Genomic DNA, 12564 nt, shown 5'->3' with positions numbered 1-12564 from the left:
CTCTATCAGGAGCTTTTTTTAGGTGAGTGTTTTTTTCTCTGAATGATCCTGATAGCTCTTACCTGGAACCATAAACGCACCACAGAGACACAAAACAGGATCCGCATATGCAGGCTGAGCTGTCTGCCTTCTGAAAGTCCATCAGCCTGACCCTGTAGGAAACGCTGTGACTTCCAGATTGAACTGCAACCAGAAACCAAAGCAGCTGGAGCCAGGTGCCAGATCCTACAGACGTCTATAGAAATAAACAGCTGTCATCCTATTGGTCAGCAGAACCGTTCTGGATCTGCTAGCTTCATCTTCTTGATAATCCTCTTTTTTTAAAGAAGTTCTTCAAGTTATAAACTGACCAATCAGATGCCTCAGTAGAAGTAGCCCTCTGGCCCCCACCCCGACTGTTGGAAATGTTTGATTGACAGATTCCACGAGCCCGCTTTCCACGAAACGGGTGTGGACTTCCAACAAGCTCACCCCTGGTGGGAGTGGTTGCCATGGAAACGATGACTCTAACATGGCGCTCGTCCCGCCGCAGCACTGATGCCGATGTGGGCGTGGTCTTTGATTGACAGCTGGTCATCAAACCCCCAGCCTCAGAGAGGGGGGGGGTTACTGTACATTGTGAGGTAGAGCGACCACAGATGAATCAGACAGACTCTAATCACATTCAGTTATTTACGGTTGAATAAAAAGAAGAAGAAATGACAGATTCGCTGCTTATTTCCACCAGAACAGCAGCCGTAAAACGTCAAACGTGTCTTTTTATTGATTATTCCTGCTTTCATACAGAAATCCTCTATTTATACAATTGATTTTTACTTTCTTAAAACATCCACCTGAACTGATCTCTTCTCAGGAAGTTCTTGTTTTTGGTCAAACTACATTTTTCTGTTAGTTTTTGATTTAAAGATGAACTTTTTTTGGACCAAAGTCTCCCTTTATCCTCATGAAAACAGCGTAGATGAAGCCAATGAAAGGAGGAACCCGTGGAACTGGGCCGGGGCGGGAAGGGAACTGTTTTAAACGGGGGGGGGGTAGGTTGGACGTCCATCGGTGTTGATGGGTCTGACTCAGTCTGGACGGCGGCGCCCGGCGGCCCACGTTGTGTTGGCGTGACTTCACACTGCTGTTTATTGTTACCTATTTTTACCGGAGTTAGAGAGGCGAGGAGCGGGAAGACGGCGTCTGTCGTGGTGGAAGGGACAGAAAAGGCGGCTGCTGATTGGCCGGACAGCATAAACACGTCATTAGTGTCACATGCCGTTCCCATCCGCACAAAAGACCAGAATGCGCCTCAGCGGGCCGACGCCCCTCCCAGATTACAGCCGGTTGCTGTTTGGGAAGCATCTGAGCGGGGGAGGGGGGTCACGCTGAGTGAGACGGTTTGTGTCACAAAAGGGGGGGGCACCTTTCCAGGTTTGGAGCTGAGAGGCCTGCCCCCCTCACTGATGCATCCTTGGGGGGGTGTCCCCCCGCCTGGCGGTCTCCTGAGGAGGTGAAGCGGCGTTCTGACTCGTTCTTCCCCCCCCAGCCTCCGAGCCGAACCTGAAGCTGCGCTCCCGCCTGAAGCAGAAGGTCAGCGAGCGCCGCAGCAGTCCTCTGCTCCGCCGCCGCGACAGCCCCATCGCCACCGCCAAGAAGCGCTCACTGGACATGGCAGGTGGGGGCCGCTGCCCGGCTGCCGTCTCCCCCGACCGGCGGCGGCGTGACCATGCTCCTGTGTGTGCAGATTCGGCGTGCAGCAGCGCTCCGGGCTCGGGCCCCAGCTCCCCCAACAACAGCTCCAACAGCATCCCCAACGAGAACGGCGTCGCCGTGGCGGTTTCCAACAGCATGGAGGTAACGGCTGGGCGCCGCCTTTCTACGATTTCACCGCTCTGCAGTGCAAAGCCCGTGACTCTCCGGTGTGTTTCAGGTGTCTCTAGCCCAGCGGCTGTGCGGCGGCGCCGAGGCGGGCTCCGTGAACCCCCTCTCCCTCTACACCTCGCCGTCCCTACCCAACATCACCCTGGGGCTGCCCGCCACGGCCACCGCCACCGCCGCCTCCAACGTATGCCAGGAGACAACTTCCCCCATGACTCATCCGTGGTTCTGCCTCACGCCAAACCCCTCCCCTCTCCTGCAGGTCACCTCCGCCCAGCAGGATGGAGGTCTGCAGCCGGCGCTCTCCCTCAGCCCGCCGTTCCACCTGACCCCCTACCTGGCAGAACCGGCCGGCGGGCACGGCGCCCACAGCCCGCTGCTCCAGCACATGGTTCTGATGGAGCAGAGTCCGGCTCAGAGCCCCCTGGTGACGGGTAAGAGGGTCCGACCGGTGCGGGTCAGCGCGAGCTGACGCTGTGGGGTGGAGGGGTGCACCCCCCCCCCCATGTGGTGACAGGTTCAGGGGTCTAAGCTATCGGGCCTTAGTGCCTCACATCTGCCGTTTAGCAGCAAGAACGACCCAGACAGAGCAGGCCCCGCCCACCCTCACAATCACTACCTTTGATCCTCAACCAGGAGCAACCAGGAGGGCTGAGCTCACCCATCCTGGGGGGCATATTCAGAAAAAAGTCACAATTACAGCCCATTACAGCCCCCCAGAGCACAGATGCATCCGCTCACTGATTCAGAAACTTAAAGGTTTTCGTTTCTCGTCGTCTCGTCGCTCAGCGCTTCCTTCCTTTCCTGAGCCTCCAAACCCCCAAAGGTCTTGACGGACTCCTCTGATGTTGCAGGCGTTGGCGGTCTGTCCATGTCGTCGGCGTCCATGGCCAAGCTGCAGCGGCCGCACCGGCCCCTGGGGAGGACCCAGTCGGCCCCGCTGCCCCAGGGGAGCGCCGCCCAGGCCCACGCCCAGGCGCTGGCGCTGCAGCAGCTGGTGGTCCAGCAGCAGCACCAGCAGTTCCTGGAGAAGCACAAGCAGCAGTTCCAGCAGCAGCTGCACCTCAATAAGGTGAAGGCGGAGCCTGGGGGAGGGGAGGGGCTACGGGGCTGGGCGGAGTTTAGGGAACCCCAGCATAGACGAGAAAAGATTTCTGGAGATGTCTGATGTTCTTAAGCTGAAAGAAAGAAGACGACAGGAAAAGTTTAGATCAAAATGATGGGATTAGATCCAGATTAGATCCAGATTAGATCCAGATTAAATCCAGATTAGATCCAGATTAGATCCAGAATACATTCAGATTAATCTGTTAGTTTTTTTTCTTAATGAAATAATTCAAATTTATTCTAATGTTTTAGAAAAAAAAACTTCCTGGTTCAGATCTGAGGTCTGATTGGTCAGAGAGGAGGTGGGGGGGGGGGGGGGGGGGCGTGTGGGCAGCATTGGGTCGATGGCGAGCACGAGGTTCCCCTACGTGTAAATGTTTGCCTCTGGTGCTGAGGCGGTTGCTACGGCCTGCGCGGCGGTAACTCTGCGCTGCCATGGCAACGGAGCGGAAGCCCCTTCCTTATATGGGCATGGAGGAAGCAGGCAGCCCGTCACTGTCTGACGGCTCTTACCTATTCACGCCGGAGGAGAAGGAGGCGGATGAGGGGAGGGGTTTCCTCTGCTGCCTGCCGTTTGCGGCGCCGCTTCTTACCAGAGCGTCTCCGTGGCGGCCGGCAGCACAGCGAGGACGGCTCAGCTGTTTCATCTGGGGAGAACAAAACCGTTTGTCATTCTCCTTCAGGCGGGGGGCAGAATCTGCTGCAGCTCTAAATTATCAGCATCGTTTAACGTAAAACATTCAGAATAATTTCATGTTTTTGTCCTGAAATGAGGAGAATCAGGAGTCTGTTAATGAGGAGTTTCCTGGGAAAGTGGAGCGGGGGGGGGGGTGATTATGGTGAGAATTTGTGTGAGGGCGGGGGGGGGGGTTGAGCTATGAATGCACAGAAGACATGAACATTGGCCCAGAGGGAGGGGGGAGTGAGGTCTCTGACGTCAATGGCGTCCTCTGGGTCTGAGTCGAGGGACGCCAGGATCACACCTGAATATCTGCCCCCCCCACGCTAATTTACATCATTAACACCCCCCCCACAAACACACAAAGGCGACTCTTCAGACATTATTGTGACTCAGACCCAAATGGGTCGATGAAAGGGGGGGGTGAGGAATGTCTGATTGGGGAGGCGGCATGTTCCCTCAGAACAGGAGCAGCCTCTTTACACCCCCACCGTCACTGTTCTCCATCTTTTCCTCCTTTGGCCCCCCTTTCTAAATGTTCTCCTCTGCCCCCCCCTGCAGATCATGGCCAAGCCCGGTGAGTCCCCCGTGGGACGGCAGCATCAAAGCCACCCCGAGGAGACGGAGGAGGAGCTGAGGGAGCACCAAGAGGGAGGAGCCTCACCAGGGGTCATCATCAAGCAGGAGCCTCTCGACCCCCAGGAGGTGCAGGAGGAGGCGCTGCAGCAGCAAAGGGAGCGGGACAGCCAGACGGAGCAGGAGCTGCTTTTCCGACAGGTAGAGGATCCGATGGGTTGGTTCTGACTTGGTTCTGTGGTGTCTGCTGCCACCTGCTGGCTGGAGGCGGCGCCTCCTGTGATCCTCCTTGCTGACGGGGGCTCCTGTGTCTCTGTGAGCAGCAGGCTCTCCTGCTGGAGCAGCAGAGGATCCACCAGCTGAGGAACTATCAGGCCTCCCTGGAGGCTGCCGGCGTGTCCGTCTCTTTCCCGGGTCACCGCCCCCTCTCCAGGGCGCAGTCCTCGCCGGCGTCCGCCTCCTCCTTCCCCATTAGTGTCCCTTTGCCAGATCCTCCCATCAAGCCTCGTTTCACCACAGGTGGGGCCTCTTCCTTGCAAGTGTCAGTGAGGCGGGGGCGCGTCCTCTGAGCGTGTGAGTGAGGCGGGGGCGGGTCCACTGAGTGGGGGCGCATCTGCCATGTGTGTGAGTGAGGCGGGGGCGCGTCCACTGAGTGGGGGCGCATCCGCCATGTGGGTGAGTTAGGTGCGTCCACTGAGCGTGCGAGTGAGACGGGGGCGGGTCCACTGAGTTGGGGCGTGTCCTCTGAGCGTGTGCGTCTTTCAGGGCTGGTGTACGACTCCCTGATGCAGAAGCACCAGTGCATGTGCGGGAACACCAACAGCCACCCGGAGCACGCCGGACGCATCCAGAGCATCTGGTCGCGGCTGCAGGAGACGGGGCTTCGGGCGCAGTGCGAGGTGAGTGGGGGACCGGACCGGGTCAGACCGGGCCGGGTCACAGCCCTGACCCATCCTGTGTGTGCGTGCAGTGCATCCGAGGGAGGAAGGCCACGCTGGAAGAACTACAGACGGTCCACTCTGAGGCCCACGTTCTGCTGTACGGAACCAACCCGCTGAGGCAGAAATTGGACTGTAAGCGCTGACTCGGGTCGGGGGGGACGCCGTGTGTTGCCGGGTCTCTGAACTGTTCTTCTGACTCCTCATCTCCAGGTTCCATCACCCCCATGTTTGTGCGGCTTCCGTGTGGAGGGGTGGGGGTGAGTCTCTCTCTCTCTGCTTTCACTCCTGATTCTGAACGAGGGACTGGCCGTCATCGGTCCCAGTCAGTGTTTCCATAGCAACCACTCTCCCCAGTCTGGAGTGAGCTTGTTGGAAGGCCACGCCCCTACCACTTGAAATCTGTCAAACGATTTGACCGTTGGACGTGGGGGCCAGCAGACTCTGCCTACTTTTACTGAGGCTTCTGATTGGTCCGTTTAAATAGCTAAAACAGGATTATAAAAAAGATGTCAAAATAAGTCGACTGAGTAACAGCTGTTTATTTCTCTATAGATGTCTACGGGATTTTGGCGACTTGGAGCCACTTCTTGTTTGGAATGCCAGGGGGAGGGGCCACTCAGTCCCGTTCTGTTGTACAATCGATTAAAAAAAGTGCATATGACATGTTGATGTTCTGACGACTAGATTATGAAGTCAAATCATCTCAAGTCAATGAAAAACAGACATTAAAATAAATTTGAAACAAAAGAATGAAATTTAGAAACCGGTTAAAGTATTATTTAGACTTAAAACGTGAATAAAGAGATAAAACTGACTAAATGAAAAATTTATTTGGAGCACCATCTGTTTGTTTTTTTGTATTTTTGTTTTGGTCTTATTTGTTTTGAATCTTTTCGGGTTGACATATGTGAAATCGTACCAGCATAACCCGTCACTCGATGTCCGTCGTGTCCCGCTAGCCAATGGGCTCAAAGCTCCGCCCCCACATAAAATCAGCATCAACTCAAAACTGTAAATTAAGGATTGGAAAGTGAAAAGGGAAAAACAGCAGCTGTAACAGATGAACAATATTCACGTTTTTTTTGTGGGCGGGGTCAATAAAAGTCTTTTTCTGCTTCAGGTGGACAGCGACACCATCTGGAACGAGGTCCACTCATCCAGCGCCGCTCGCCTCGCCGTGGGTTCTGTGGTGGAGCTGGTTTTTAAAGTGGCGACAGGAGAGCTGAAGGTAGTCCTCAGGGCGCCGTCCCGGAGCCCCTTCAGTTTGCTGCAGTCCGTCCGTCTTCTTTCAGGCGTTTAGCGCGGCAGTGATCAGGACATGTTGTTGTTGTCTTTGTTGACTTTAATGACACAAACTTTGAATATGTTGCGTGTTTTGTTAGCTAGCATAACTGTTTCAGGAAGTTAACCCGATAAAGTTTCAGTATTTTAGATAAAGATGAGCTGGGATAACCCTTCCACGCCGGAGCTGTCGCCGGCGACGCCAAAACAACCGTCGCTCTTTGAACTACCGTCAGCCGTTTATTCCAACAAACTCTGATGTGAAACCTAACGAGTCTGTCTGCCGTAAACGGGAAATATTCTGGCGTAAAGTGCAGCATGATGTACGTTGATGGCGTGAAAACGGCGTTACTTCAAAGTGTTGCACATCAGCACCAAGCCGCCTTCCTCTGGGTCAAAACCCAACGGACTTTGGAGTTCGTAACCGGACAAAGAGCTGCGGTTATTTTGTGAACGGGTTCAATGAAGCAGAGAAGGCCTCAGAAACTGACATCTAGTGGCCAAATGACGGCACTGCAGCCGCTAGAGGCTTCTATTGCAGCAGAGCAGTGAAGTTTTGGTTCATGTGAGAGCCGGGAGCTGAAGTAACGGTGATCAAAGGAATCCTGAAATGTTCAGACTGTCCTGTTTGCCGCAAAGCTCTCCGTGTTTGAAACCTGCCCGTCTTTCCAGAACGGTTTCGCCGTGGTGCGGCCCCCTGGACACCACGCGGAGGAGAGCACGCCCATGTAAGGCTGCAGGCTGTGTGTGTGTGCGTGCGTGTGTGTGTGTGTGTGTGTGTGTGTGTGAGTTCCTGACGAGGACTTCTGCTGCGGTTTCAGGGGTTTCTGCTACTTCAACTCGGTGGCCATTGCAGCCCGGCTGCTGCAGCAGAGGCTGAGCGTCAGCAAGGTCCTCATCGTGGACTGGGTCAGTGCCCCCCCCCCCCCCCCCCCCCCGCTCCCCCTTTTGCCCCGCCACGTCCGCTTACGTTTGTGTTTGCCCCTCAGGACGTGCACCATGGCAACGGCACCCAGCAGGCCTTCTACGACGACCCCAACGTCCTGTACGTCTCTGTGCATCGCTACGACGACGGCAACTTCTTCCCCGGGAGCGGCGCTCCTGACGAGGTGACTGTTGTGAGGAAGAGCGTGTTTGCGGCTGTTGTGGGTGGAAAGTGACGTGGCGTTCTGTCGCTCAGGTGGGCAGCGGTCCTGGAGTCGGGTTCAACGTCAACGTGGCCTTCACAGGAGGCCTGGACCCCCCCATGGGAGATGCGGAGTACCTGGCTGCCTTCAGGTAGAGGAGACCCCGCCCCCTCTGATGAATGTGTGTGGTTCCTGCGGTCACTATCTGCCCCGCCCCCTTTCAGGTCGGTGGTGATGCCGATAGCCAACGAGTTCGCCCCCGACATCGTGCTGGTTTCGTCCGGCTTCGACGCCGTTGAGGGACACCCCCCACCGCTGGGCGGCTACACCCTGACCTCCAAATGTGAGCTGCAGCCCGGCGCCTCCTTCTCCGGCCTCCTTCCCCCTCTGAGCCTCCTCTCTGGTTCTCCCCAGGCTTCGGGTATCTGACCAAGCAGCTGATGACGCTCGCCGGGGGCAGGCTGGTGCTGGCGCTGGAGGGGGGTCACGACCTCACAGCCATCTGCGACGCCTCTGAGGCCTGCGTGGCGGCCCTGCTTGGCCAGGAGGTGAGGGCTGCTCCTGCAGCGCGGAGGAGGAGCTCATAGAAGCAGCTGTGTTTTATCAACTGGCTTCATTCCTGAAGTCAGCCTGCTGACTTATGAACTCGTGTTTTTGCTCCGCCCAGCTGGACCCGCTGCCGAAGTCCGTCCTGGAGCAGAGGCCCAACGCCAACGCCGTCCGCTCTCTGGAGAAGGTCATAGAGACCCACTGTGAGTCCTCCACGCCGGTAAAGTCTGCGGCGGCTGCAGCAGGTGTGCGTCTAAAGCTCTGCTCCCCGCTGTCCCCACAGGTAAATACTGGCGCTCCGTGCATCGCTTCTCGCCACGGCTGGGACTGTCACTCCTGGAGGCCAAGCGAGCGGATTCGGAGGAGGCCGAGGCCGTCAGCGCCATGGCGTCCCTGTCTGTGGCCAACACCAGCACCATGGACCAGAGGTGAGGGGGCGGGGCTTCACTACACCTTTCTATAGGTTTTTACTGAGACTCTTTATGCATTTTAATGAGATCATTAGAACGTAGATGTAACTGGAAGGAGCTGCAGGAAAACAGTGGTTCAATACTTTATAGCATTCAACCAATAGAGTAAAGAAGGGGCGGGGCCAAAGCAGACCACAGCAGAAGACATTTTGCCTGCAGGAAAATAATCAGTTTGATCAGCTTTTATCGTTGTAACCTGACGTCATCCTGCAGGGATGCAGCTCCAGACTTCCTGTTCAGCAACCCTTTCACAATAAAAGCCTGCTAAAGGTGTTTCTATCCAGAGAACCAGCTTCTTCATTTGGAGGCATATTTCTGCCCTCTGGTGGTCCGTTTAGGAACTTGCTTTTGTTGAAAGGAGAGAAACAGTTTTCACCACAAAGAAAGCCCAAATGACACCAAGAAAGAACAGAACGTGACCCGTTACTTCACTTCAGTGTTTCTAGTCAGAACGTTCTCTGTTTTTTCTGGACCAAACTCAGAAGAGCGGCCGCTGGAAACGATCAATACTCTCACTTATGGTTCTGACGCCGGTCAGAACCAGAACGGTTCTGCTGCCGTTCTTTTGCTTACTTTGATGTTTCTCCTCTTAGGAATCAGAAATATTGAAGGGAGGGGGGCGTTTCCCGTTTTAAAGTGTCCCGCTCTGCTCTCCCCCCTGCAGGCCGGAGGAGGAGGAGCCTATGGAGGAGGAGGCGCCGCTGTAACGGCGGCGAAGGTGTCGCAGCGTAACCTTCGACCTCTCCAGAGAAAAGTGGCGACCGATCCTTTCATTTACTCCCCCCTTAAACCCCCACTCACCCCGTCAGTCACCTTGATTGGCGGCCCCTCGGCCTAAAACCAGGGAGAGGGGGGTGGGCTCGGCCTCAGAGTAGGGAGCCAATCAGAAGCCAGAAGACTGAAGCCTTCAACACGACGGCGTTGCTTGGCGGCACTCGCTCAGAGACTTCCGTTTTTTTGCTCCCAGTCTCCGCGCGCCCCCCCACGTGAGCCCGCGGCGGCGGCGTGGAGCGCGTCTGGAGCGGGAGCGCCGTGGAAAGGCGTGGCAACACTGCGGTGCTTCACGCCGTCTGACATTCAGAGACAGCCGCCCCTCTGCAGTCGGGGGGGCGGGGTCCTCTTTTCTTAACTTCTTTCCCTGCAGAACAGAGGGGGGGGCGGGCGCCACGGCGACTTGAGCCGCGCTCACTGTGGATTCTTGGCTTGAGAAGGCTTTGGCGAAGCGCCGCCGCCTGCGGGCGGCTTGGCGGGCGGGAGGAGTGCCTTGGTGAGGATCCGCTCCGTGTCTGGATCATTCAGGATGAGATTGCCTTAAAGATTTTTGTCGCCGTGGAAACCGGCGGCGGGGCGGGAAGCCAGCAGTCCTTCAGCATGTTTACTGGTGACGAAGACGGCGGCGAAGAGTTCCTTTACTTTTGGATGGATCTATTTTTCTGTACAAAACTATAACGGAGACGGCGGCGTGAAGAAAAGACGACGGCCGGCTCTGGCTGAAGGTCCAGCCTCTCATGTAGCTTCCCTTTAAGGCGTGGCCTCCTTCTCCACGGAAGAGCATGCGTCCGGGCACGCCACGCTCCGAGCACGCCACGCTCCTGAATGTTCAAGGCCAAAGCATGCGTCTGCACCCTGGCGCCGCCCACCTGGCCAGGACTCTGGCGTCTGGATGTTTACGACCCGTTTCCAGGCGGATCCGGCCGCCGTGAGCTGACAGCGGTCGGCGCGCTTCTAGTATGACGGGCAGCACGTTCGATTCCCACGCGTCGACGTCAGACGGCCCGTTTGTCCGCTCTTTGTTTTTTACTGCGTGAGATTATTTTTCTAACTTCTGTCATGCGTCTGTCGTGTTTTGATCCGGTTTCTGCGGCGCTGCAGGGGCGCCGTCCACACGCCGACGCCTCCTTCACTGCATTGATCCAAAAGCAGGAGCGACGCCCTTTCTTTCTTTCTTTCTTTCTTTCTTTCTTTCTGCGGCTGCGTCAGCCGCGTTTATCAGCGTCGTATTTATTATACTTTGTACTTGGACATTTCCTAACTGATGACAGCTGTGATCTTGTGGGAGGCGGCCTGCTGGAGGCTCCTCCTCCTCAGACTCTGTTGTTTTCCAGTCGCCCTGCGAGGGCAGAGCGTCACCGCCATCGCTTTTGGGGGCGCGCTCACTTTTGTAAGTCCTGAGAGGAGGCCGTTCAATGCGGCCGGCCGGCGTCACTTTGGCGTGAGGAAGAGGAGGAGCCGTCTGCTTCATCCACCCACAAGTCCAGTAGCGTCACTCTGCAGCCAGCGAGTACGGAAGGCAAAAAGGGACATTTTAAAAATTAAAAAGTGTCCTTTAAATTGACCAAAACATGTCAAAATAAAACATTCATACTTGAAATAGTTTATGAAATGAAAACAAATTCAGTATTTAAACAAATGAACATAAATCAGAACTAAACACGTTAAAAAGGTTTAGCATGAATGTGTGTTCAGTTTAAATCAAAGTCATTTAACAGGATTTTGGTTCTTTTGATCTGGTTTGTAGATAAAGTGTTTTTGTCCCTTTTGGCCTTCCGTAGATGGACCTCCTGCTCTGGAGCTTAGTTTGTAACCTGCAGGTGAGCGTCTCTCCAGCGTTCAGCAGAGCGTCTCCACATCATCAGAAACATTCCACTCCTTCCCTTCGTTTGAGTTTCCATTTTTCCCGGTGGAGCCCGGCTTGCTTTGTGGACGTTCTTTCCTGCGTTCGCCGTCTGCTGGCGCCGACTTTTACTCTGCATGGTTTGTGAGTCCGCATGCCTGCTTGTCTACGTAACTGAAATGTATTTGCACAACAGAAGAAGAACACTGGAGGACTCTGCAGCCCAGCGATCAGGTCTCCATCCTCTGAGAGACACTCGGGTCCAAACGACGGGAAGCATTTCTGGGTTTTGCTGCACTTGGGACGCGCCGGGACGCTTTGAGAGAGACGAGCCGGCGCCCTGAGGACAGAGACTCCAAAGAATGTTCCTGTTCACGGATCCTTTCTGCGTCCACAGACGGCAGGGGGGGAGGGCATGGGTGGCCACGCCCACCCGGGCCAGTTCTCTATAGATATAACCACTGTGGCTCCAGAGCAAACCTGGTTTACATGTAAATGCTAAAACTATTTTTGGTTGTCGTTTGTCCGTGTTGATGAAACTGTTCTTTCTTTGGGACCTACGCTTTGAACATTTCATCATCTATAGAATATATTTCTCAAACAGACAAAGGCCTCCTGTCGTCTTTTGCTCCCTTCAGGAATCCATCAATTCTCTGATGCTGTGGAGGTTTGGGCTCCGGTTGCCGAGCAACGACCCAAAGTCCAGCGGAAAAACCGTCCCAGCCGTCAATAAAGCAGGAAGTGTCTCTGGATTCGCCGCTTCACTGTCCGTTTATCGGCTCTTTCTGGCTATTTGAGAGTTTTATCCTGGAAAAATCCGGACTCAGAGTCAGGAAAAAAACAGGATTTAGGTTTAAAATGATGGAAAAAAAGTTTTTTCTTTGACCTTTTTGGGATGTAAAGAGCAGTGCAGGACTTTCTTTTTATTTTTTAGCTACTAAGTTGAAGTAAAGCAGAACAAATGAGTTTTGGAGAAGACATAACATTCATTTCACACAAAAACATTCACAGCTTTCTGATTCAGGCTTTTACAGACAGAACTGATGCTTTTCAATTTGATTGACAGGAGGAAACAATGATGAGAATTTACATTTATAAACATTCAAATGGTTGAATATTATAACAAGATGAATTATGACTTTGATTTTTCGATTCACATGTTTACTATGAAAGCCAAAAATGCTAAGTTCACATCTCAGAGTGAAGTTGGAGGGAAAATGTTCTCTGATGAATTCTAAACACTTTCCTACAAAGACGGTTCATTGTTTCTGGTTTTTCTTTGTTTGGGTCGATTGTTTTAATGCATGAATGGATCAGTGGATAAATTACTTTAAAGGAAATGTCTTTGGTTTAATTGTTT

At 54.3% G+C, this 12564-nt stretch overlaps 1 protein-coding gene across 1 annotated transcript in view; it reads left to right on the top strand.

Annotated features, from left to right (window-relative positions):
* The window catches only part of hdac4 (histone deacetylase 4), a 28572-nt gene extending 16760 nt beyond the window's left edge, over positions 1-11812 (top strand). The window contains exons 7-26 of the mRNA XM_023949147.1: positions 1529-1657; positions 1727-1836; positions 1913-2047; positions 2123-2294; positions 2715-2932; positions 4208-4423; positions 4546-4741; positions 4988-5121; positions 5193-5295; positions 5374-5420; positions 6284-6391; positions 7117-7172; positions 7266-7353; positions 7434-7553; positions 7625-7722; positions 7796-7914; positions 7986-8119; positions 8239-8323; positions 8404-8548; positions 9255-11812. Of these exons, the coding sequence (XP_023804915.1) occupies positions 1529-1657; positions 1727-1836; positions 1913-2047; positions 2123-2294; positions 2715-2932; positions 4208-4423; positions 4546-4741; positions 4988-5121; positions 5193-5295; positions 5374-5420; positions 6284-6391; positions 7117-7172; positions 7266-7353; positions 7434-7553; positions 7625-7722; positions 7796-7914; positions 7986-8119; positions 8239-8323; positions 8404-8548; positions 9255-9297 (2456 nt within the window). The 3' untranslated portion in view covers positions 9298-11812. The remainder of the gene's footprint in view (positions 1-1528; positions 1658-1726; positions 1837-1912; positions 2048-2122; positions 2295-2714; positions 2933-4207; positions 4424-4545; positions 4742-4987; positions 5122-5192; positions 5296-5373; positions 5421-6283; positions 6392-7116; positions 7173-7265; positions 7354-7433; positions 7554-7624; positions 7723-7795; positions 7915-7985; positions 8120-8238; positions 8324-8403; positions 8549-9254) is intronic.
* Positions 11813-12564: the final 752 nt, after the last annotated feature.

The sequence above is a fragment of the Oryzias latipes genome, chromosome 2 (assembly GCF_002234675.1).
Source record: "Oryzias latipes chromosome 2, ASM223467v1".
Taxonomy (NCBI): domain Eukaryota; kingdom Metazoa; phylum Chordata; class Actinopteri; order Beloniformes; family Adrianichthyidae; genus Oryzias; species Oryzias latipes.
The sequence above is the reverse complement of the archived record's forward strand: the minus strand, read 5'-3'. Positions and strand labels throughout refer to the sequence as shown.